The 22,823-nt window shown below is 35.6% G+C and overlaps 1 protein-coding gene across 1 annotated transcript in view; it reads right to left on the bottom strand.

Annotated features, from left to right (window-relative positions):
- ABCA13 (ATP binding cassette subfamily A member 13) overlaps positions 1-22,823 on the bottom strand; it is a 175,708-nt gene that overhangs the window by 104,064 nt on the left and 48,821 nt on the right. The window contains exons 20-27 of the mRNA XM_058813952.1: positions 17,512-17,689; positions 15,174-15,313; positions 12,042-12,155; positions 11,298-11,388; positions 5,457-5,633; positions 2,758-3,058; positions 1,822-1,936; positions 299-628 (exon numbers count right to left, since the gene is read on the bottom strand). Of these exons, the coding sequence (XP_058669935.1) occupies positions 299-628; positions 1,822-1,936; positions 2,758-3,058; positions 5,457-5,633; positions 11,298-11,388; positions 12,042-12,155; positions 15,174-15,313; positions 17,512-17,689 (1,446 nt within the window). The remainder of the gene's footprint in view (positions 1-298; positions 629-1,821; positions 1,937-2,757; positions 3,059-5,456; positions 5,634-11,297; positions 11,389-12,041; positions 12,156-15,173; positions 15,314-17,511; positions 17,690-22,823) is intronic.

Here is a 22,823-nt window from a genome sequence, read left to right as displayed (position 1 = left end):
CACCAATGTTACAAATATTTTGAAGTCAAGACATTAAGAGAACTCATGAGTATAAGGAATGCAACTTCCTGATATTTTCTGTAGATTTACAAAATTGCTCTGGCACATTATTTTTCACTCCTTTCTACTTTCTAAATATTTTCTCAGTTGGAGATTTATTAGTGTGATTTATTTCCAATAATCATAAAAGCAAACAGAAACGTGGGAAAAAAGAAATACATTATGGTCTGAAGTTTTGAAACTATAGAAATTCACAGCGTAGTTGGAGGAGAAAAATTAGAAAAGAAGAAATGTTTACCATTATAATCTGGTTGGTGAAACTCAGCTGGTTCTGCAAGACCAACAAAACTATGTAGGGTAAAAAGCTGATCATGTAAACAAGGCTGGCACACAGAGCTGCTGTATCGGCGCTGCTGAAGAACGCTCCCAAAAAGTAGCTTAACATGATGACTGTAACTCCAAATTCCAGGAGAAAAAGGTAGATAAGGAAGCCATTGCTATAAGCAAAGATACCACTTGCTTTCAAAATGATGGCCAGAGCACAGCTGCTTACTGTGAGCACAATGACATTCTCCAAAAACCAAGCAAAGAAATGAATGGCTGGATACACACCCATTGTCTTCATATACTGCAGGACAACAGAGCATAGAGAGCTGAAGTCAGGAAAAAAACTTCCTTTTCCTTTTTCCTTTTTAAGCAAAACATTTTGTCACTGAGACACTACCATCTTCCCAAAGGATTTCATCTTCCCCTCAAATTTCTTGTTTCTTTGCCCTTGTGCTGTGCTCTCTCCTGGATCAGACATGTTATTGAGCAGGGCGGGCTCTGAGATTATCACACATAAGCACAAGGAATCACCATGCTAACCTAAACTCTCTTTTGCATAGGGTTTTAAAAACAGATGTCATATTACTGATTCTTCCAGCTAGGATTTTGCCTTTTTATAATCTAAAAAGTACTGAGAATATCCATAGCAATATATATACAAATATTTTTTTCTCAGCCTGTTACTCTTCTGAAAGAGGTATACAGTTTGTAACCTTTATGTATTACCTGGCAAATAAAAAATTAGCCAGGTATGAAGTACATCCCTCTTTTTCTAAAAATGTGCTTTTGGATACAAGCTAATAAAACTTTTGAAGCTGTTCTCATAAGACCTTCAAAATTAATATTAAGGTGATTTAATATTTTGGAGCATTAAAAAAGTTTACCTTACAACAGAATGATTAGAGAAATTAGATAATTCCTTAATAATTCCCTAAATTAAAAATTATACTCAAGCAGTAATTGGGCTGATACAATGAAATCAGTGTATTGCTTTAAAAAGTGTATTTATCCCTATATAAAACATATCACAAGGACCCTGTCCTTCCAAATGCTTAGCACCTGTGAAGACTAGCTGTTGATAGGAGCAAATAATTGCCTCCCTTTTTTTGGCAGGCAATTATTTCTGATAATTACACAGTTTATAACAAACCCTTAACTTATTTTAGGTAGTTTTATCATTGCTGACTACATAGAGCAAAATATGAAAAAGAATCCAAAACAAAAATCATTCTAATCACAACGCCTTCCCAAATAACACTTTCCAGCTTCAACTTTTGCTTGTTGCTTTTTGTCTCATGGACAATATTTGCATACTGATGCTCAAATAATGTTTTGAAACTGAGTTGGCAGTTAGAACTAGAGCCTACTGCCCAGAGGAAACAAGTGAAAACAAAGCCATCTGAATTATGAGTACTTAAAAGTACCTCACAAATTTTGTATTTCAGTGCACCTAAATTAATAAATTTTCTTTTCAGAGGTTAATTTGCCTCTTACCTCTTCAAGATGAATTTCTCTTTCATAAACCAGCTTACGAACCATACCAGCAACTGAAACCATCCATGTTAACATCATCATAAGTGGGAAAAAAAACCCTATGTTGTTCAAGAATCTATGAAAGAACAAATATGAAGAGTTGTCAGCCCACAAAGGTAAATTATTTTCTAGCAGAATGTTAATGGGTTAATACTGGAACTGTTCTCAAAATAACATCTGACATGAACAATAAAATTTATTCCTCATCTGGTTAGAATTACTTTTTTTTTAATGTAACAAGATAAATGCATGCACTGGTACAATATTATTGTACTAATTTTATATATTATAGTATTTTATACCATACAGCTGATATAATTACTCTTTAGGGCTCCATTCAAAGCCAAACAAAATTCAGATTTGTGTCAATGGCAAAATAATATATTTGGACATCGAGGAATAACATGACTCAGTCAATTTTTACTCCACTTTAACAAATTAGTTACCACTGCCTAATTTTTAAATCTAATAGTTGGGATGTTTTGATGATTTTACAGAGAACAACCCTACACTTTTGCTTCATCAACTTCACCCTTCAAGCAACCAATTAAAGTTTGTGTACAGGACAACTACAGATTTAAAAGGGATCTCTTACAATAATTTAATTGCACACTATGTTGACACAGCCACTGTCCAGCAGACTACTCCGCACTATGGCTGCAAGCATTTTGTAAGGGGTTTTTTGCCAGACAAACATTGTTCAACATGTTATGTTAAACACAGCTGCTGGGCAGTAATTGCTATGCTGTAATACTCTGGCATTGGATGTACTTGGTCAAGACTGTGCAGAGATATATATTCACCCGCTGAAAAGTGGGAACATACTAGGATTCCAAGTTCTCTAGAACTAATCTAACAAGGATAATCATCAAATTTAAAAGCTGAAATTTTACTTACAGATCACTGGTGTGGCAAGGGTAAGGCATGGCTTGCACCTGAATTGCTGTCTCTGAGGTGTCTGTCCCAGTCTGTGCTGAAATAATTGCCCTTTCAATCATATCTTGAAGAGGAATGAAGACATGGTTGTATTTAAACCCATCAGCTGGCAACTTGTGGGGATGGGATTTCCATGTTGGATTTTTAATCAAATCTGTTCTCATGCTGTAGAGAACACTAGTTCTAATTGTATATGAAATGTGTCTTGGAAGGAGATTGCTAGAATCTTGCTTCTTGTCCTCTGGTGTACTGAAGATGATACCTGACATGAGAAGAAAGGAAGCTTCATAATTAAGCTTATATAATTTATGCTATTTCCATAGCTAACTCATGGCTAATTATCATGTGATATAGGATGCATTAATCTGTCACAGCAGGCCTCCAAACTTTCTTGATTCCAAGCCCAAAAATGGCAGGTTTCAGAGACACATTTTTCACTTTCATGAATATGAAATGTAAAAGATGATTCACATGATAAATGGGTTCGTAAAAATCATTTTTATCTGAGGTGATTTGTCTTTTTCTGAGCTGCAGTTTTTTCTTTGCATCCACATTTAGCCCTTTTTGGAGGACTGATATCAGTTCCACAGCAGAAGCAGCAGCCATAAAATGTGTGCATCAAAGCATCAACAGCTTTCATAAGCAGATGACAAAGTAAACAGCACCAACCCACTAAAATTTATTCTGATATTAATATTCAAGTCAATTGCAGAAGTTCTAGTCTAGCACAGCAGAATTTGCATGTTTTTTTTCTCTAGCCCTGTATAAAGGAAAGGAAACCCCAACCAAACCGATGAAAGCATAATATGTAGCTGTAAAGATGAAGCCAAATTCATGAAACTGCTTGCGTTCTCTTTTTGTGTTATCCAGACTTTTTAGGATTTCCTGATAAATGCTAAATGTTGCCCTTTTCTTCCTTGGGAAAAGGAAGAGATATCTTACCTACCAGCTGGTTCTCTGAAATATAATAAAATACAGAATACTGTCGCAGACATGTTTTATGAAAAATTCTTTTGTTAGGATCTTTTCTCCTGAGAAGCTAAGAAGCTTCAGCTTCTCCATGTTTTGCTGTTTTGGAATGTGATTTGGAGAATTGTTTACCCAGCATGTGAAATTGTTTTTACTTGATGGCCAATGACAGCCACCTGTGTCGAGGCTGTGAGCAGTCACAAGATTTTATTATCATTCCTTTCTATTCCTTGCTAGCCTTCTGATGAAATCTTTTCTTCTATTCTTTTAGTATAGTTCTAATATATAATTTTCTTTTAATATAATATATATCATAAAATAATAAATCAGCCTTGTGAAACATGAAGTTAAGATTCTCATCTCTTCCTATGTCGAGACTGCCTGCAAATTCAACAGAATACTTTACTGCAAACCTGATCTCATTTTTCCATTTACACAAACAGTTGATTTTCTAAGACATTCCATGAAGCTATGAAGGCTCTGAAGACCACAAAAAAGAAAGGAAAATTCAATTCCAGTTTAACATCTTTCATTGGAAAGCAATGTATGCCTACATCAGAGCATATAACATTGACATGTTGGACATATTACGTTCCTTAGAACTCCATCTTCTTGATGTCTAATAACATGAGGAGATAATAAGGCCAAAGTACTGAAAAATACACAAAATGTCTTGACTTAGAATATGACCCTTCCCTAGGTAAGTGGAAGAAAAATGAAACTATAATTTGATCATTCAGTTTTCTGAGGGCCAAGACTTATCTGTCTGTTTCTTTCCTTAGAGAGACAAATAGTTTGCCTTCTCCAAAGCACTCCAAAAAATTTTCCTTGTCTCAAGGTATAGCCTGTTTGTTTCATATTGATAGAGGGTGGAAATTGCCAGGGTACTGTGCAGATCACAAAACAAGCATGAGATTCCAGACTGAACGGTTTGCTTCTTAACAAGTGCTTTCTCATGTCTTCTGTTATACACTTTACAGGCATAAGGGGGACAAAAAAAATCCAAAAAGACAGAGGGAAAATGTTGTGGAACACTTTTTATAGACTTAAGGAGGCCTCTATTTTGGAAATACTACATGCAATCTACAACATTTTCTGCAAGACAAGAGGATATGTTAAGGGATAAGAATTTTTGCCTTTTAAAATCTATTGTAAAATTAATTGATTCTCAGCAATAAGCATAATAATGCAGGAAAAAAAGCATAATCCCAAGGAAGAAAATAATTCCTTAAGAACTTATTTACTCTGAATAAACAAGCAAATTTCTCTGAGGGGTTGGTTTAAGAGTAAATCTTAAAAAATCCCCTTCCTTTCCTCCTTTTTGAAAAGTCAAGAATAGAAAAAATATATTTTGAAAGGAAGTAAACTAGATAACCTTGGCATCTTGTTACGTTTCCTCAATATTCCACATTTTTTTTATCTTTTTCTTCTTTAAATATTTATGACCATTCTTTTAAACATTTTGATACGAATAAGATTCATTCATTTGGCCATTCCACAGTTAAAACAATATAATTAGTCTTTTCAGCTTACATTACAGCATTCAAATATGCTTTATGTTGACTGTATTATATGTGATTTAATGTGTTCTTTGAAACTGTGTGACCTTTACCTACCTTATCAATAAACACAGACAACAAATACAAAGTCTGAAATTTTCTGTAAAAATACATTTCACATATGGTACTTACTAGCCAAAAGATTATTTTCCTGCATGAGTTCATGAGCCTTCTCCTCCAATTTCTCTATAGAGTCAAAAGGTTGGAACCGGTCCAGTAACACGCAGGAAGATATATTCACAACAAGCTGTGTCAACAGGTCAATCTGTTTACTTGCTGAGCTGTTAAGCATCTTGCTCGTCATAGTTTCTAAGATGAGGGAACAAATTGAACTTGCTTAGTTTTAATGATCAGAACAGAAAGGTGTGTTGTCACTTGTACATCCTATAAGAGTAAATACTCATTTTACTTAAAAAAAAAAAATTAAAAGAAATAGGAATTTTTGCGTGAACTTGTGGAAGTGCAGTTCATGTTTCAGTGGCTTTTACAAGGCCTCAGCTACTCTTTCCTTCCATTTCAGAGGAATAAAAATGTAACAAATTCTAGCAAAGTCCTAAAAAGAGCCCACACCCTTGAACCATTTCTTACATTTCCATAGCTACTCCCACAAATACAAAGGAATTGCTGAACTTCAGATATCATAATACATATTAATCTCTCATTTAGCAACATAATATTTAGTTCTTTTCTCCTTGATATTGTGAATATTTCAAAAACCATGCTAAATAGAGCATAAGCATTTTGACAGGAGTCCTACATTTAAAAGAATCTGAAAAAAAGCCTAATAATCCCTTCATTTTTACTAGGGATCCAGGAGGAGCAATTACCTCAATCAAAACCTGATTTCTAAAAACAGCCTTTGGAGGAATTCAGATCTTCATTCATTGGTAGAAAATGTAGGGATAATGCTATATCCTTGTGTTTGAGAGAATAATCATAAGGATAGCATGAGCTAGAAACAGGCTATCTAGATTTAATAAAATATCTGAATTTCTCGAGTAATAAACAAGGCTATAAAATGTTCAGCACAATTTTCCATCTTAAATTTTTCAACACTCAATTGAAGATACAATCTTTTAAAAAGGATAGGTGATGATCTCCTATGATAAGAGTGGTGACAGACAAATCCCGGATCATAGACATGACTCAGCATCAGCACAGGAAATATTACAATAGAAAGGCAGATAAGTGGAAAATGTATGAAGCAGTCTGAAGAAGAAGCCTGGTTAACAGTGAGAAGGGTAAAGTGCACAAGGAGAAAAAGCAGAGGAACTGACAGTCTAAAATTCAAAAGATAGGCAAACAATGACAAGGTGAATTCATAGGTTGAGAGAAACCAGAACAGAATAGAGATAATAAACATCTTATTTATGGCTATCCTTGAGGAGGACAAGAAAGGAAACACCCATGCTGCCCCTTTTTTTTTTTTACAGCATTAGAGAGAATATTCCTAACATTAAGCCTGAATGGCAGGGTTTTCATATACATTTTTTTATATGTGTATGTATTTATACAGAACCCTACATGCATTATTTTGTATGAAGAGAAGCTGAGAGGGTTGGGGTTGCTCCACCTGGAGAACAGAAAGATCCAGACAGATCTCATAGCACCTTCCAGATCTTAATGTGGCCTGAAGGGGGCCTACAATAAAGCTGGGGACAGACTTTTTGCAAGGGCATATACTAGTAGGACAAGAGGGAATGGCTTTAAGCTGTAAGAGAGTAGGTTTAGATTGGAACAGGTTCACCAGAGAAGCTGTGAATGCCCCAAGCCTGGAAATGTTCAAGGCAAGGCTGGATGGGGCTCTGATCAACCTGGTCTAGCAGAAGGTGGCCCGGGGCAGAGGGAAGGGAACTATATCGTTCTTAAGGTCCCCTCCTACTGAAAGCATTCTATCATTGAGTGATATATACACACACAAGACCTTAATTTGAAATCAATAATTAGCTAAGAAAAGCTTCTCTCATGAGTTAAATTGTTGAATATTTTAGTGTAAGAAATAACATCCATATTGCTGTTGGCTTGGAGCGTGGTATACATAAATATATGTGGAAAAAATATTGTCTTAATGTACTTCTGTTCTCCATCATAGAAATAACATATACATGAAAAAATGCAATCTACATGAGTGTTTAAAAATCAAGATCTATAGAGTTGAAGACCTTGTTTTTCCCATTTATAAATGTCACTATTATGAAAGAAAAACTTGGCAAATCTGTGTTCACTATTATCTTCATATTTCGTTAAAACATGAAGTCAGCCCTCATCTTTCACTCAGCTTGTTTAACCTATCATTAAGTAACTGGGAGAAAATACAAATGGTTTATGTAAAACCATTGGGTAGAAGTGCTGTTTAAGTAAAAATAAAAAGTTGCTGGAAGAATAAATTAGATTAAATCAGGAATAAATAAATTTTGGTCAGAAATTAGAAGAAAGTCTCTAGGTATCAGAAGATTTGGGTGGTGACAGAGTTTTCAGTGATGGCACTACAGCTGTTTGTTCCCTGCGTTATAGATACCCACAAAACTACATCATTACAATGAGGGCAGCAGAGGGGTAGCACACAGGAAAGCTGCTGGTTTTGGTCTTGTTTTTTACTTTCCCGGCTGTTATACACAGTGTCACATGTTTCCCTCTGTAAGGAGAGCCCTTGACAGTGAAAAAAGAAAATTCATATCTGGAAGAAATCACAGAAGAGGAACAAGAGAGAGACTCAGCAAGTAAGAATTTAAAAGAGGAACTTGCAGCACAATTGTCTCCCAGATCTTCCTGAGGGTTTGTAAGGACTGTGCCCAGCAAGGAGCTCACAAGTGCTGGTGGGTCAGGGTTTATATAAGATCAGTAGGAAATTATTCCAAGTTGCTGGGCTGCGAAGCAAGCATAGAGAAAAACAATTGCCTTGCCCACATACAGCTATCTTACAAAGTAAAGGGATTAAAAAGAAAAACACAGGCTTTTTAGCCTTCAGCCTAAATATTTACCTTGCTCCACCTGAGTAAACATGACACAGTACTTCTTCTAAACAGTTTTAGAAATTGATAACCTTGCAAGGTCTTGCAATATGATGATTTTATAGAGACATTGGAAGAGGTCTACATCTATCCACTCTGTCCATGACACTTTACAGCAGGAGTAGCACAGAAAAATCCACCACTAAGTCTGTTAACATTTTTTATATCATTGTAGAGAAATTAAAAACGATACCAAGACAAGGACTTTGTATTTGAGGATAATTAAAAGTCATCTGTATGTGAGTATAGATGTGATAAAAGATATTTGCTTTAGTTAGAAGACATAATCACAGAGATCAGGAGATTTTAGAAAGCTGGAGCTTTGAATGAAAATTAAAAAGATTGTGAGTGGTAAAACCATTAACATGGATATATTCAAGGCTTTAACTGGATGCAAGCAAGGTAATTACAGGACTGGACAGCTGATGCAATATAAGATTAATGAAAATTTTTAAAAACAAACATAAGAACAGGTTTACAGTTAAGTTAGACATGATTATGGTCCAATAAAATAAACAAAGAGTACACAAGCTAAGATGGAAATAAGAGTGCATATCATTTTTCAAGAAGTAAAACAACCAAATGAATCTATACAAAGAGGCATAATAAATGCAGAGGAGTGCTCTGGTGCTTTGGAGAGATCAGTTTCACAGAGGCATAAATGCTCTTGTGATCTATAGCCCCTATCGATTTTCAGTTTTTATATGATGCTAATTTTACCAATTGTAGTCCCTTAAAATAAGGAAATCCTAGTTTCACAAGCCACTCAAACCATACTTTGTCTTGACCATCCAAACTATTAAACATTTATTACATATTATTAAATGTCCTTAGTTCTGTTAAAAAGCTATAGCTTGAGAAACACAGGTACAGATTTCTTTGATGTTGTCTGCGTCAGTGAAGATGGATCTGATAATTCCAGAGATCATGATATCTATTTAATGAATATTGTTTGTCCACAACCTATCTTGTAGTTCTCAGTGTTAGGTCCACACAAACAAAATCCAGCTATTACTCAACAAATAGATTTAGATAGCTAGGTTTCCAGCACTCCCTGAATCTTAAGAGACTTGTTCTTTCCTCCATCCTATCTTTCCAACATTCTGATTGTGTAAGCTTGGTTTTTAGCTGCATTATGATCCATCTTCACCTCAAGTGGTGAGCTGTGCCCAATCCAGACTAGCCGGCCATTCACTGCTCAAGAAAATCATCTGAAGACAAAGCAGATTTGAATTTGAGTTCCTTGCCTAAGCAGGACACAGAGCCCAGATTCTTTCCAGTCTGAATTCCGGATGCCATTTGCCATTTTTCTTACTGAAAGAGTGCACAGGAAGTCCCAATCTTCAAAGAAAGCCTTCAAACTAATGCCAATTTCTACTAAATCTCACCAGCTGTCTGCTAAAGAAAAGCCACACCAGCTCACACCAACTACGACTGCACCAGCTCAGGGCAGTAGTACAAGTTAAGACTGAGAGCACACTTCATTTACAAGCTCTCAGGCGCCTCCATGGGTTTTGTCCATCCCCTGCCTAGAGGCAGATTCTGAAAAACAGTAAAATTGTATTTCAGGTGCATGTATTTATTTTAGCTGTAGGCTTAACTCTTTGACTGTAAAGCAGAATTAATGACTTACATTTCTGTAAAGTCAATTTTTTCAAAGCAACGAGGGTCACGAAGTTCCTCTGTGGGGGTGCCTGAGAGTTCATCACTGCCCTCCTCCAGAAAGTGACTGGAACAGATTTCTGTTTGGCTCATAAATGATCCTAACAGGCACTGACCTGAAACCACACAGATCTGTCCTTTCTACCTCAATCCTGCTCTGGGAAGTACTCTGCTCCCTTTGTCTATGATGTCACACTGTCTGTTATTGCATTTTATCCCACTTTTGTCTCTTTCTGATTCTCAAAATCATGAACTTTTCTCAAGTGACACTGGAATCTTCTTCAGTACAGAGTTTTCCTCCTGGAACATGCTGGCGAGCATTTTAATGATCGTGCACCTACCTTGCTAAAACCTGGATATACTGAATTTTTTTCAGCTATCAAATTCTTATAAAATCATTAAGTAACATAAATTTACAGCATAATCCTTTCTCTTCTCCTACTTAAATCCTCAAATACCCCAAATCAGTCAAAATAATAATTCCCCTTCTCCTCCATTTGGAACCATCTCCCTTGGGCTGTCTATCTAACCCTGGAGGGTCTCTGTTTTCCTGCCAGGGGTCACTATCATCGCAGAAAAGGAGCAGCCAGGGATGGCTGTGCCCAGGGGGAGGCTGCCAGGCAGATCAGTGAATCAGGGCCACTCCTTTCCCACTAGAGCTGCACAGAGCTGGCACGGGGCCTGGTCCTGCTCCAGGCTGCAGCTCCCACCATTTCACAGCTGACTGTGGACCTGGGCCCGCACTGCTTCCCACGGGATGGTGTCCTGCCCTCAGCACCATTCCCATCCCCAGGGCTGGGACTGACCCAGGCTGCTTCCTACTGACAGTGCAGCTCCCTGGTTATAACCCTCTCACAGGCTTTTCTGAGGCTCAAGGACACCCCACAAAACTGATTCTGAATAAACAGAAAACAAATACAGATTGTTTTTGATCAAACACACTGCATCCAATCTCATTTTCTATTTTTTTCTTTCAAAATTTACTACAAAAATATACTTCTACCTAATGTAACTGTGGCTACTGTGGCCGTTTAAGTATGTATGATATGTTTGAGACTCTCCCATGGCGCTTTCCCACTTCTGACTTGTTACCAATATTGTTTCAATATTTGAAATTCAAATTATCCAGTCATGCAAAAGAAAACAGACAATTACATTTGAGACTAACTCAAGAAGGTAAAGTCTCTTATTGCTTTACTCAAGTATCACTGATGTAAGTAAAATATTCAATTTCAACTAAATGTAGTTCTAAGTTGAAGTCTAACAAAGCTAATCATTAATTGTACTTTCAGATACGCACCATATGCTTTCATTTTTTTGAGGAGTTTTTCCATGTTGATATCCAAATTACTTTCTATGAAATGCTTTACAAAATTGTTTTGCAGTGCTTCCTGAAATGAAAAGTGATAGATGTTACCTCAGGCTTATCTTCTCTAAGAAAATACAAAATATACATTTGTATTAATTCTCAATTCCGTTACATGACACTGCAGAAGTCATTTAGCTTGTCCATGTCTTTCCCTCTTAACAGTTTAACATCATGCATTTTAAATAAATGGCAGGGAGGCAGGGAAGAGATTTAGGAGAGGTGACAGAGGAAGGCACAGATATGTACAATGGAAAAACCTCAGTAAGAAGAATGTTTTTCTTTTATAGTCCATATTTCCCTCATAATTTTTTCAGCAGTTTCATATCTTTCTGGCAAACATAAGCAATGAACAAACAAGTACCAACACCATTTTATTTCTCCTGTTTTTCATTGATACTGGAGCAATATTGGAGATAGTGAGGCAATATTGTTTTTAAGTATTTTCATATCAGAAGTTTCTCAGCATCAGTTTCTAGGTTCATAACATAAAGCAAATCTGCCTCTTTTTCAGCTCTTTTAAAATCTGAAGTCACATATATGGGTGATTTTGCATGTATAGAAATACAGTCTATCAGAATGTGTAGAAATACAGATCAAAGTCTATCAGCATGTGTAGAAATACAGATCAAAGTGCAAAAAGTTGGAAAATTGAAAGATCTCCCACAGTTCACCAACCTGCAGTCGTGAGACTGTGAGGACATTTCCACTGGTTTTGAAAACCTCAGACATTCTAAGCCATGTCTCAGAATAACTCCTCAAGCTTTCCACAAAACCAAAAGTGAAATTAGCCTAGGGAAAAAAAAAATAAAGGGAAACAAATGAAGTGAAAGATGTGCACAGTAAATTCTAAGAAACAGAAAAAAGTGGCATGCTTTAGATCTTGTGCAACTCCTTTCCATTCCATTTTTGATAGTCAGCAGTAAGAATATCCATGTTTAATTTTTTTTTACCTAAGAAATTAAGCATATTTTTTTCTATACCAAGCAAATGAAAGTTTTCCTGTGCTCTGTATGTTTCAACAAAGACTTCTCTATTTTATAATGTCTCTTTCATAGAGAGTATCGTGGAGGTGCTTGAGAAAGACAGAAAAAATAAATAAAGTTGGGACATATTCAAAAGAAAACCTCTCAGTTTTGGGTCTTTTATTCAAACTAGTTTGACTGAGTACATAATAAAACTGAAATTTGGAAGCACAGTTTGGACAATAAATATAACTGATCAATCAATCTCTTTCAAAATACTCTCACAGGGAAAGACTTGAGTAAAACAAAATATTTTCTATCCCAGTCAAACACAGGGTACAATTTCTCTCTTAGTAAACAACCAGCAATTTTTTTCCAGCCTGTTTTAAACAGATCATAAGTATACTCAAGACTAGAAAATATTGCAGAATCTTTTTGTTTAAATTGGTGTTATCAGTCACAGAAGTGCATTTAAGAACAATCCAGCATAGTTGTTATGATAAAAATTGTGACATTTTCCAGCAAAGAGTGTCTGCAGTGAGTTGTAAACTCCAATTTGGGACCACGCTTTTTGCAATAATTCCTGTTGAAAGTATACAATTTCTACCATAATATCTTAAGTGCCTTTTTCAAAATCTCACTCTTAGCACAACATGAGAAAACAATTTCTGGTGGCTCTTTCTTCCTCTTTGCAACACAGAACGCTCTAAAGAGACCTTGCACATAATTTTGTTTATCTGAAAAATATTATGCATTCAACTTCTATGAGAATCCCTATTCCACTTTAAAGTGTGATCATTCATAATGATTAAGGACAAAGTGATCCTAAATGTTAAACCAAATCCTGCTGTCAAGTAGACTGAATAAGTTCTTCTGATCAGAAGTAACACAGAAACCTCAGGAATGAAATCCCCAGACCAGGCACAATGGTGACAAGATCAAGGAGACCAGGAAGGCTACAAGGGTGGCAAACAGGCAGTCTGGGAGATTGCTTTCTCCCCAGGATAGAGCAATTAGTTTTAACACCAGAACACAAGGAGATCAAACTTTCAGACACCACTAGAAACTAGTATACCAAGCAGCTTGTAAGGTCTGGACTTAGTATCAGTAGAGCTTAATCCTTCTTAACTTGAGTCTGTATTGCACAAAGGAATATTATATTTGTTATTATTATTATTATTATTATTATTATTATTATTATTATTATTATTATTATTATTATTTCACTTAAAACTAGTTTTGCTATTTCATTCATTCATTGATGAATGTAGGCATTTGGGAAGTTCTTGTGTCAGAAGCCTTCCTCACACAGAACACTTTAGATAATTTCTTATTGAAGCAGCAGTAAAAAATAAAGTCCTACAACTTAACAAAGTGAACAATAAGCAGTTTCCAGGAAAAGATAATGTCCAGCCAAGAATTTCAAAAGTACTCAAGGATTAAATAGCTGAACTACTCACTGTAGTGTAACCTCCTGATTAAAATTCCCTTGTTATGAGGGAAGTGGAAAATAACAAATGCAAAGTTATAAATAAAGATGCTACTAATGCAGACCAATAATTCTGAAATCTAAGAAAGTTTTAAGAGTGGAGGTTTAGCATGTTAATTGGCAAAATAATGTGGAAATATTTTAAGTGGTATATTCTAAATGTCATTGTAACATAGAATATAAGTTCAAAAACATAAGTAATATTTATCATTTTTTACAACTCATTTTTTACAAAATTTCCATCTAGAAACATCAAGAACAGCTTTATTTTTAACTGACTAGAAATTTTAAATTAATTACACTGTGCTACAGAGCGATAACTGATATTCCCCAAATTAAGTTATTTAACTGCAAAGCATGACATTACTCAATCCTTTTTTCCAATTCAGAGCAGAAACTATAAAGCTACATAGTATCTGCTATCTACAGTGGGGGTTTTGGCTTAGTTTTTTGCTATATTTTTAAAATGCAAATCATAATACCACAAAGTTTTCAATTTAAAGAGAATATAGTTACCACCACATTTAAAGTTATTATGGTCCTTTTGTGTGCCCCTTACAAGCAGCAATTTCTTTTTTCCAAATTTCCATTCTTACAATAACTAATATTGCAGGTTAAAAGTCATGTACTTAGAAGATGAATGCAAAATTTGCAGAGAAATCTAAAACAAGTCTTAAACCCTTCTCTTACAGAAGTGCCTCTAAGCTAGGCATGAAGAAACATGTCATTGTCAACAACCCCACTCAAGAAAGCAAATCAACCACAGCAGAACTGCAGAGATAGTATAACTCTTGAATACCATCATCAGCATCCACACTTACAGCACCTCAGTTTTGACTGGTCACTCAGCTACTGGTGTTAGAAACAATCAATGAGGATGAACTACTGATTACTTAAGATTTTTTTCTTTTTAATTCAGCTCAATGACTCCCTAAGAACAGGGTTTTATTTTTCCCTGGGGCCATCCCTTCCCACGGGTCTTCATGCAGCCCCATTACAGTTCCCATGATAAGAAAATGTTAAAGGCAAAAGCTTCCCTAGAATATGTGCACCCTACACCTCGATTCAGCATGCTAATCTGTTCTTTTTAAACTTTCTATACGTGCTTTAAAGGACTTTGAGCAAAAGTCTGCTTTTCACGCTGAGTTTGAACCACTGTAACAAGTAGGATAAAAGTTAAGAGAAGCATTAAGTTTAAAGTTGGAAACAGGTAAGGGCTCAGGGGGCAGGGTGGATCTATTTTTCTGAAAGGCAATTATCCAATTGCTTCTGCCTACCCTGAAAGAAGTGGACCTTTAAAACGAATTGCAAAGACAAAATCAATACACAGAAATAGTGACATTTTTTGATACTCACCTTCTCCATCACCAGGTCAATCATGCTGATGTTTGAATTGTACAGTATCTTCCCATGTAATAAAGGTTTCAGGAAAGTCCATAGCAAAGCTCCATTAGGAGCCTGCAAAATCTCTTGATAAAGCTTCAAGCAAAAAGGACCTGCAAAAACAAAGACAGATTCACATGTAAGATTGACATTTTTTTATTCAAATAAAAGCTTGAGGCTTATTTCAGAGTCTACCACAGCACCATGCCAAAAACTGTTATGAGTGTTTTGGTAACAGCACCATGCAACTGCCGCTAAGTAATCATTAGAGGTTCCTATAGAAATTGTTTAAACAAAGTCTATGATAGTGTTCAGGATGCAGAACTCTAAACAATGAATAGGAAAAAAATTGGAATCTAAAGAGTTCCTCACATTTCTGAAAAGCAGCCTGTGAATCCGTCTGTCCTAAGTGTTACATTAGTGCATTTTAGAGCAGAAGGGTATATGCAAAACCTCTGCCCACACAAGTGAATTCAGAGGGAAAAGTCACCTTGAAAGAGAAAAAAAATTCCTTCCACACCCTCCATTGCTCTGCAGCTTTAGATTCCTACATAAGAAAGAAGTAGGAATATACAAAACCCTACAGAAATACAGGCTTTCATTTTTGTACAATCTTACAAGAACCTGCCAAAAAGACAGGTAAAAAATTATCATGGCACTCGACTTCTTGATTTGAAAAATCTAATCAATTTTCTTTTCCATTCCTTAATAAAAAATCATATTCCTACATCACATGGGGCTACTAATGCATTAGGGTGTATATCCTTCAGAACTAGGATCTAAGGAATAGTTTCCATATATCCCACTGCATTTTGTACTCACATAAAGGCAATGAGTTCCTATAAGAAACATTTAGATTTTTATGCCCAACTCATGTGTTTGGGGGTTTTATTATTTATTACAAGTGTTTTCAAAATATCCTGTTTCTAGTGCTCTGAAGAAATATTAAATAATATCAACTAACTCCTCAAAGAAGACAAATCTTCCTGCATGATGGAAAACTAGGCCAAAACCATTTAAACTCCTGACAAAAATTTAAAGAAAGAAGTGTCAGAAATGTTTCATCAAGAAACAGTTCTATGCCCAAATTTTTACTTTCTTGAATGAAACAACCATTAGTAAACACGATCCTTGCTAAACAATAGCAAAGAATTAAGAGCCTAGAAGTTAGCCAGACATAAATGTCAATAGACTAAGGACACAGAAGACTTGCTAATCTGGGTTTGTTGTGATCTTCAGAAAGTCATTAGGAAGTATTTGGCATGTGCAAGATACATATAAGTTAATCAGTGTGAAGCAGTATGAAACAAGTTTCTGTGGCTTTAATTTTTGTTTTTAATTTTCATTTTCCATTGCTCCATTTACAAATTAGTGAAATATGGGCAACAGTATTAATTCACTTATGGAAAAGTTGGAACTAACTGATGCCTTAAATATGGCAGAGCCCCATGGTAAAAAGCATAGAAGAATTGTGACAACTGAAAAAAAAAATCATAAAACAGTGCTTCTGGCCTAAACAGCTTTTGAAGAGACCAAGTTCCAAACAATCTGTCTAATCCAGCTGACTTCATTCTTCCAACAGGAAAGAAAAGCAGAGCTGCCTGCTTACCACAACTTGCCACACATGCAAGTGAAAAGGCCAAAGCAGAGCTCTGGCTCCCTCCCAAGGGTCCCAGCCAAGCCAGGAGCAATTTCTGCCTGCAGAAACCAATAGATGACAGAGGCTTCCCTAGTGACACTCTATCACTGTATTCTTCTCTTGCACAGGGCCACCCAAGGCACTAACAAGGTTATTAACAATATTAAAATTAATCAGGGTAAGTCAAACCTGTATTGAAGAAAGGGAGCAAAGGTGAAACTATATGAGAGCTAAGGGATTTTTCTGAGCACTTGACAAACAGAATAGGAATATCAACCATTTAAAAACTCATTCTATCCAGAAGGTTTGTATATTTTACTGCTCAATAATACCACAGCTTTGTGTTCACCGAAGAAAGGTAAGCAGCAATAAATTCTCAATCCTGTATCTGAAAGATATGTTTTTAATACCAAGTGCTTTAAAAATGTTAACAAAAATGTTTCAAAGACAGGAACGCTCTTACTTACTATTTGCAAAGATAGAAAAAACAGAATCTCTTCTGTCTCACTCACAATTATGTCATAGCCACTTAACTTTTATTGATCAACACTTTGTGCTCAAGATGACAGCGTCAACTGAGATATCAGTGAGCATATATACATTTCCATTTAAGTGGAAAAAACTACTCTTAACTCTGAATTCATACTGCTACTTGTCAGATTTTTTTCTTACTTGAGTCTTCAGGAATGCCATATTTTGCCATATTTTCCTCCAGAAGTCCCATGATTCTGGGCATGTCTATGAACAGGTTTGCATTGCTGAAAAATGAAGATTCTTCTTTACATACTGCCTTGATTACAGAATCCAGGGATCCAACAGCTGAACTTCTGAACTGCCCACCCTGCAAAAACTAGAACAAGTGAACAAAAACCACAGATGAATCAAAGTTGCTTTAAGTAGCTTCAAGGAGTAGCCCTGGTGTTCTGTCAATATTGACGTCTAAGGAGATTGACAAAATTAGACTGTTGAAAGAGCCTGTTAGGATGAGGTCCTGCTGTGTTCATTTCTATTCTTCTGATCACCATTATTGTGGGGAAAGGTAATGTAGTTTTAATTGTCAGGATACTCAATGAAAGACAGCAGCATAATGTACCACACTGAAACTAGAAAAACACTGTGTAGCAGTTAGGCAGAAAAGGACTGAAAACATCAAGACAACTAGATGACAGATACCCTGATTCCAATGCCAATTTTCACAAAATGTGCTCCTCTGGTAGATTATTCCTGTGTCACAAAGGCAGCAGAAACAACCAAAGACATTTTGCTACGAACATTTACAGTGAAGACAGTTGCTAATAAGAAAAAAAAATATGCAGATGCCCTAAAAGTCTCTTTTTCAAGTACATCTTTTAACTTGTTAGATGTGCTTACAGTTTTTGCACATCTTGAGTCATACCAGCATTTATTATTGCCATTTGTTCATGACTAGCATACATCTAATGAGGAGACAGAGCAATCTGACTGCTTTTATGGCTTAAGCACCATCATTCACCACATTCAAAAAGGAAGAAGAACAACAATAGTCTCATCCTCTGTGCAGCTCCACTTTTCAAATAATGGGCTTGGATTGTAAGTGATATCTCATGGAAGTCTGTACAGGTGCACAGCTCTAAGAGGACACAACTGCAAGGCATCTTGCTGCTGTGGTGCAAATGAAGAATGCACTGGCTCGCCTCGTACTCATTACTGCAGCAGATGCTTGTCAAGAAAGGCATAACTACACTATCAGACATCATTTGAAGACTCCACAACTGGCAAGTAGAAAAACCACTGTGATACATCAAACACAGACATTCGGCACAAGAAAAAATTAGCATTCTATTGCTGGAATTTTTTTAAACAGAAGAGTCAATTTTCAAAGTAATACAGCACTTTACATAAAGACATAATCACAGACAGTTTGGAAATTGCGCTATTAGAAACAGTTTATCCTGATCAATGCATTTATTGAAGTGCCAGGTGCTTCTTTAGTAATCCTGGAGGAATATTAGTAAGTGTCTTTTAAAGCTCAGTGTTAGCTGCTCCCAAAATCTTACTTTTAGCGTACAGTTTCAGCACAGAGAAAAGTAAATAAGTAATACCCATATTTCATAATAAAATCATCCACAGCCCTTGAATGAATCTGCTGGCATGGGCTTCACTGGAGAAATAAACTTTATTTATGCACAATGCTGTATAAAATTGGTTATGAATCTTTATTAGTGACTATTTGCACTAGAGGGATAAATGAGGCCTATTTCAGTCAAAGAGCACAAATGTGCTAATTAATTCCAGTTCCAATCAAAATAATTTGAAATTGAAATAATGAATATTTATGCGGTAAGCTGCCACTAACAGGCTGAATCTACTTACTGTCTTTCAACTAAATATCCACCGACTCAAAAAAATATGTTTCTTAAATTTGGCTTTGATAAAGTATGAGGAATATATAGTATGGCTCTCACAAAAAAAAAAAAAAAAAAGGGTTATCTTTGATCTAGTTTTAACTGTATAAAGCAGGGCTGTAATCAAGACTGATAAATCCAAACAACCAGCCTCTCCTACAAACTAATCAGTTAAGCAAGCCACAGTAGCAAAGTCATGGAAGAGGAAAGCTGGTATGGAAGATTAAAAGGTTATCTGGAACTGGATTTTAAAATAGAGGCAAAAACTTCATAGCATATGAGCTTCTGACCTAACAGAACAGCTGTATGCCAAAAAATGTTATGAATAAAACCAAATTCACATGGAATAGAAATACCAGTTATTCATGAAAAGAGACTTCAAAGTCATATTGGGCTACACAGCTTTCAAAAAATAAATCTAAAATACATTCTGGATCATTACATTAGAGAGAAAGAAAGAGAGGGAAAAAATAATGCAATTTTCCTGGAAAACTACAAGGACCCTAAAGATAATTCAAAATTTGATGAAACCATAGGGCTAAGGGCAATAAATTCAGACAAATAGATAATCCTAATTCTTGGGAAAAAAACATAAACAGAACAAAGTCTTTTTCATCCTGAAATTGACAGAATCAAGGGAATAATAGCAAAATTGCTGATTTGATTAAATAGTTTTCAGAAACCTATCAAATTTAGATGGCACTATTTGAAAAGTAGAAAAATCATGCATACTCAGGAATGAGAAGTATAATTATCCAGGAAATAATATCTGGTTCTGATGTTTATTAGAGCAAGATATACAGTGATATTTAAGGAGAGAACATTAAAGACAAAAAATATTTGAGAGGTAAAATTTAATGCATTCTCAAATTATCATGCCTGACCAACACAACATATTTACGTGGGAGGGCAATTCCTTTCTCAACAAAATGTTAAAAGTTGACAGTTTAGGTGAACTCTAGCAAACAATTAATGTTCATGCTCCAGAAAGTATTAATCATCAATTAATCCAACTGCTGGATAATAGTGGTGAAAAAAATGGCATTCATATTGCAGGGAGCCTGTTAACAGGAAAGAAAGCACAGGATTACAAAGAAGTTGTTAGTGTTTTTCCTATGAGCCCTGAAAGAAACAAATTGCCTAAATTTACCTATATTTAATATTGGAAGGCATTGCAGGAGAAAAGGAGATGAGAACCCAATGTGGCAAAAAACCAAATGCTTAATTCAAAGCAAGTTGAATAGAAAGATAACCACTGCAAAATCTTATTTATCAACTGAAATCCTGAGAAGTTGCTATAAAATGGAGGTCACCTCAGTATATCACTCATCCTTAATCATCTAAGAGACAAAACTGTGCAGCTTATGAGAAAGTTGAATGCAAGTTTAGAAAAGTCATTTCAGTAGGTATAGACAAGAATGAGCAGCCTACAAGAGTCATCAGTTGTAATACCCCTCATACAATGCACACATTTCTTCTTCCAGACATTCAGGATTACCCTTAAACCAGCATAAAAAACAATGCTAGGCTGTCTTAGGCAACTGAGAGCCCGATAGAAAAAGCTAAAGCAAAAACCAAATGCTAAAATAGGTCACTTGAACCTATCAAAACAAATGGCCTTCCATGCATATATGGGCAAGCCAGAGAAGTTAAAAATGCCCCAGAACATTTTTGATACAAGAATAAACATAGTAGCCACAAATAAACCTAAGGCAGAATTTTGTTCATTTAAAACCCCAACAGGTTGTTCCACAATGATACGTTCAACAGAGAATTTGTTCAAGTTAGTGGCAGGATTACAGAGTGAGGCCACCTCTCACAATTAACAGCATTTAGCAACTCAGGAAGTGCCCTGCAGCTGATCTGCTGATGAGTCACAAGCATCCAAAAAATTAGGTATGAAAATATAAGTGAATGATTTCAAACAGCAAAACACAAGCACAAATCATTATTGAAACCAGCAGTGATTTTCTTCAGGGAGTTATCCATTCACTCAGTGTTTTTAAAAGCAGAACCTGGCACCATATTCCAGTTAATATTGATAGGTTTTACATCATCTTTTATGAAAATACATGTACCTTTTCAATTCAACTTCACATTTTACAGATATATTAAAGTTATTTTCTCCTTTCCAGTTTTTCTTTCAGGCAGAAATCTATGCTGATTAGTATGGATAGATGACAATTACTTTATTATCTCTTTCATTATAGAAGTATTTTTTTAAATTAACCTCAATGGCTTTCTGACAAAGGTCCACATATTTTACACCAAAAACATTTACATTCTTTATCTAATAATCTTTCAATGTCACTGAACTACTTTGCTCTTGGTAATTATGAAAACAACAATACATAAGGATGGGCTCTTTTGGAAATTGAAGAAAACATTTAAGGAGGGAAGTGTGTAAGCAATATACGAACTTCAGAGGAGCACTTACTCAATAGTACGGGTTTGGCCACTATAGAAAAGTAGCAAAAAATAATAATAATTAAAACTTACTGGAAAATATAAAAAAAATCAATTTAAATTAAAAAAAGGGAAACTTTTACTAGTCTTCAAAATTACAAAAAAAAAGTTATGGAGACAGAAGAGCCCTTGAAATCAAAAATGTAACTTATTAATAAAAGAAATAGGCACTGATTATTTTTATCTTCCACAAATTATTAGGTGACCAATAAACCCCAGCAATTTCACAAGTAAAAGGCATTTAGCAAAACATTAGAAAATAAAAATTGTGTGAAAAAAAAAGTGATCAAAAAAGGTTAGAAGTAAAAAAGAACAAAACTTCCAAGGTTAAATCTATGGTAAATTATGGGATATTAGGGGTGGCCATCGAGCAAAGCTTAAAACTGTGAGAAGATGGCCCTCTGCTGTTCGATTTGTTCTTTTGCAAACTTTTTTTGAGCAGCACCTTTTGAGAGGTTCTTTTATCAAATAAGGAACTGTGGGATTTTAGTCCATAAGGAATATTTCATTTACTGGAAGGAAAGTCTGACACAAATGGAGCTAGTTTAAGGAAAGGAGAAAAAAAGGCAAATGTCTGGTGAAAGTCACCATTAATTGCAGCAGCCAAAGAGGTACCCCAAAAAGAGAGGTTCAAAACTGATAGATGCACCAGAACAGCATTTTTCAACATGTCTCTATCACACAAAATAGAAGATCTTGAAAAATGTATCACTAAGGAAAATAGTACTTAGGGCAGTGTTTACTCTGTACTCTAGCAATAAACCAGATTGCACCATCTATCACTGTGGGGTCTCTCAGAGGTTTGCAATTTTAAACCAGATTCAGTCCTCAGGTTTCCACAAAGGACAACAAACCCAAAAAGTAATGCCATGAGGGTCAGCAGGTCTTCCTATGGAATTGGAACCTGCTTAGAGACAGAAATCTTTCTGATTATTCATTTAACACTAGATCCACAACAGTGCTAGCTCTGTAGATGTGCGTTCAGCAATGGCCCTTAAAGGCAAAGACAAAAGAAATACCCTCACTCACACCTCATGCCACTTTTTTATATGTCAAGCAGAACTATCACACAAACCCTTAGGTGACACGAAAAGAAACACAAGGCAGATAGAACAACTGCATAGGCTGTCTTGA

This window comes from Ammospiza caudacuta, chromosome 1 (genome assembly GCF_027887145.1).
Source record: "Ammospiza caudacuta isolate bAmmCau1 chromosome 1, bAmmCau1.pri, whole genome shotgun sequence".
Taxonomy (NCBI): Eukaryota; Metazoa; Chordata; class Aves; order Passeriformes; family Passerellidae; genus Ammospiza; species Ammospiza caudacuta.
This window is presented reverse-complemented; position numbering and strand designations above follow the sequence as displayed.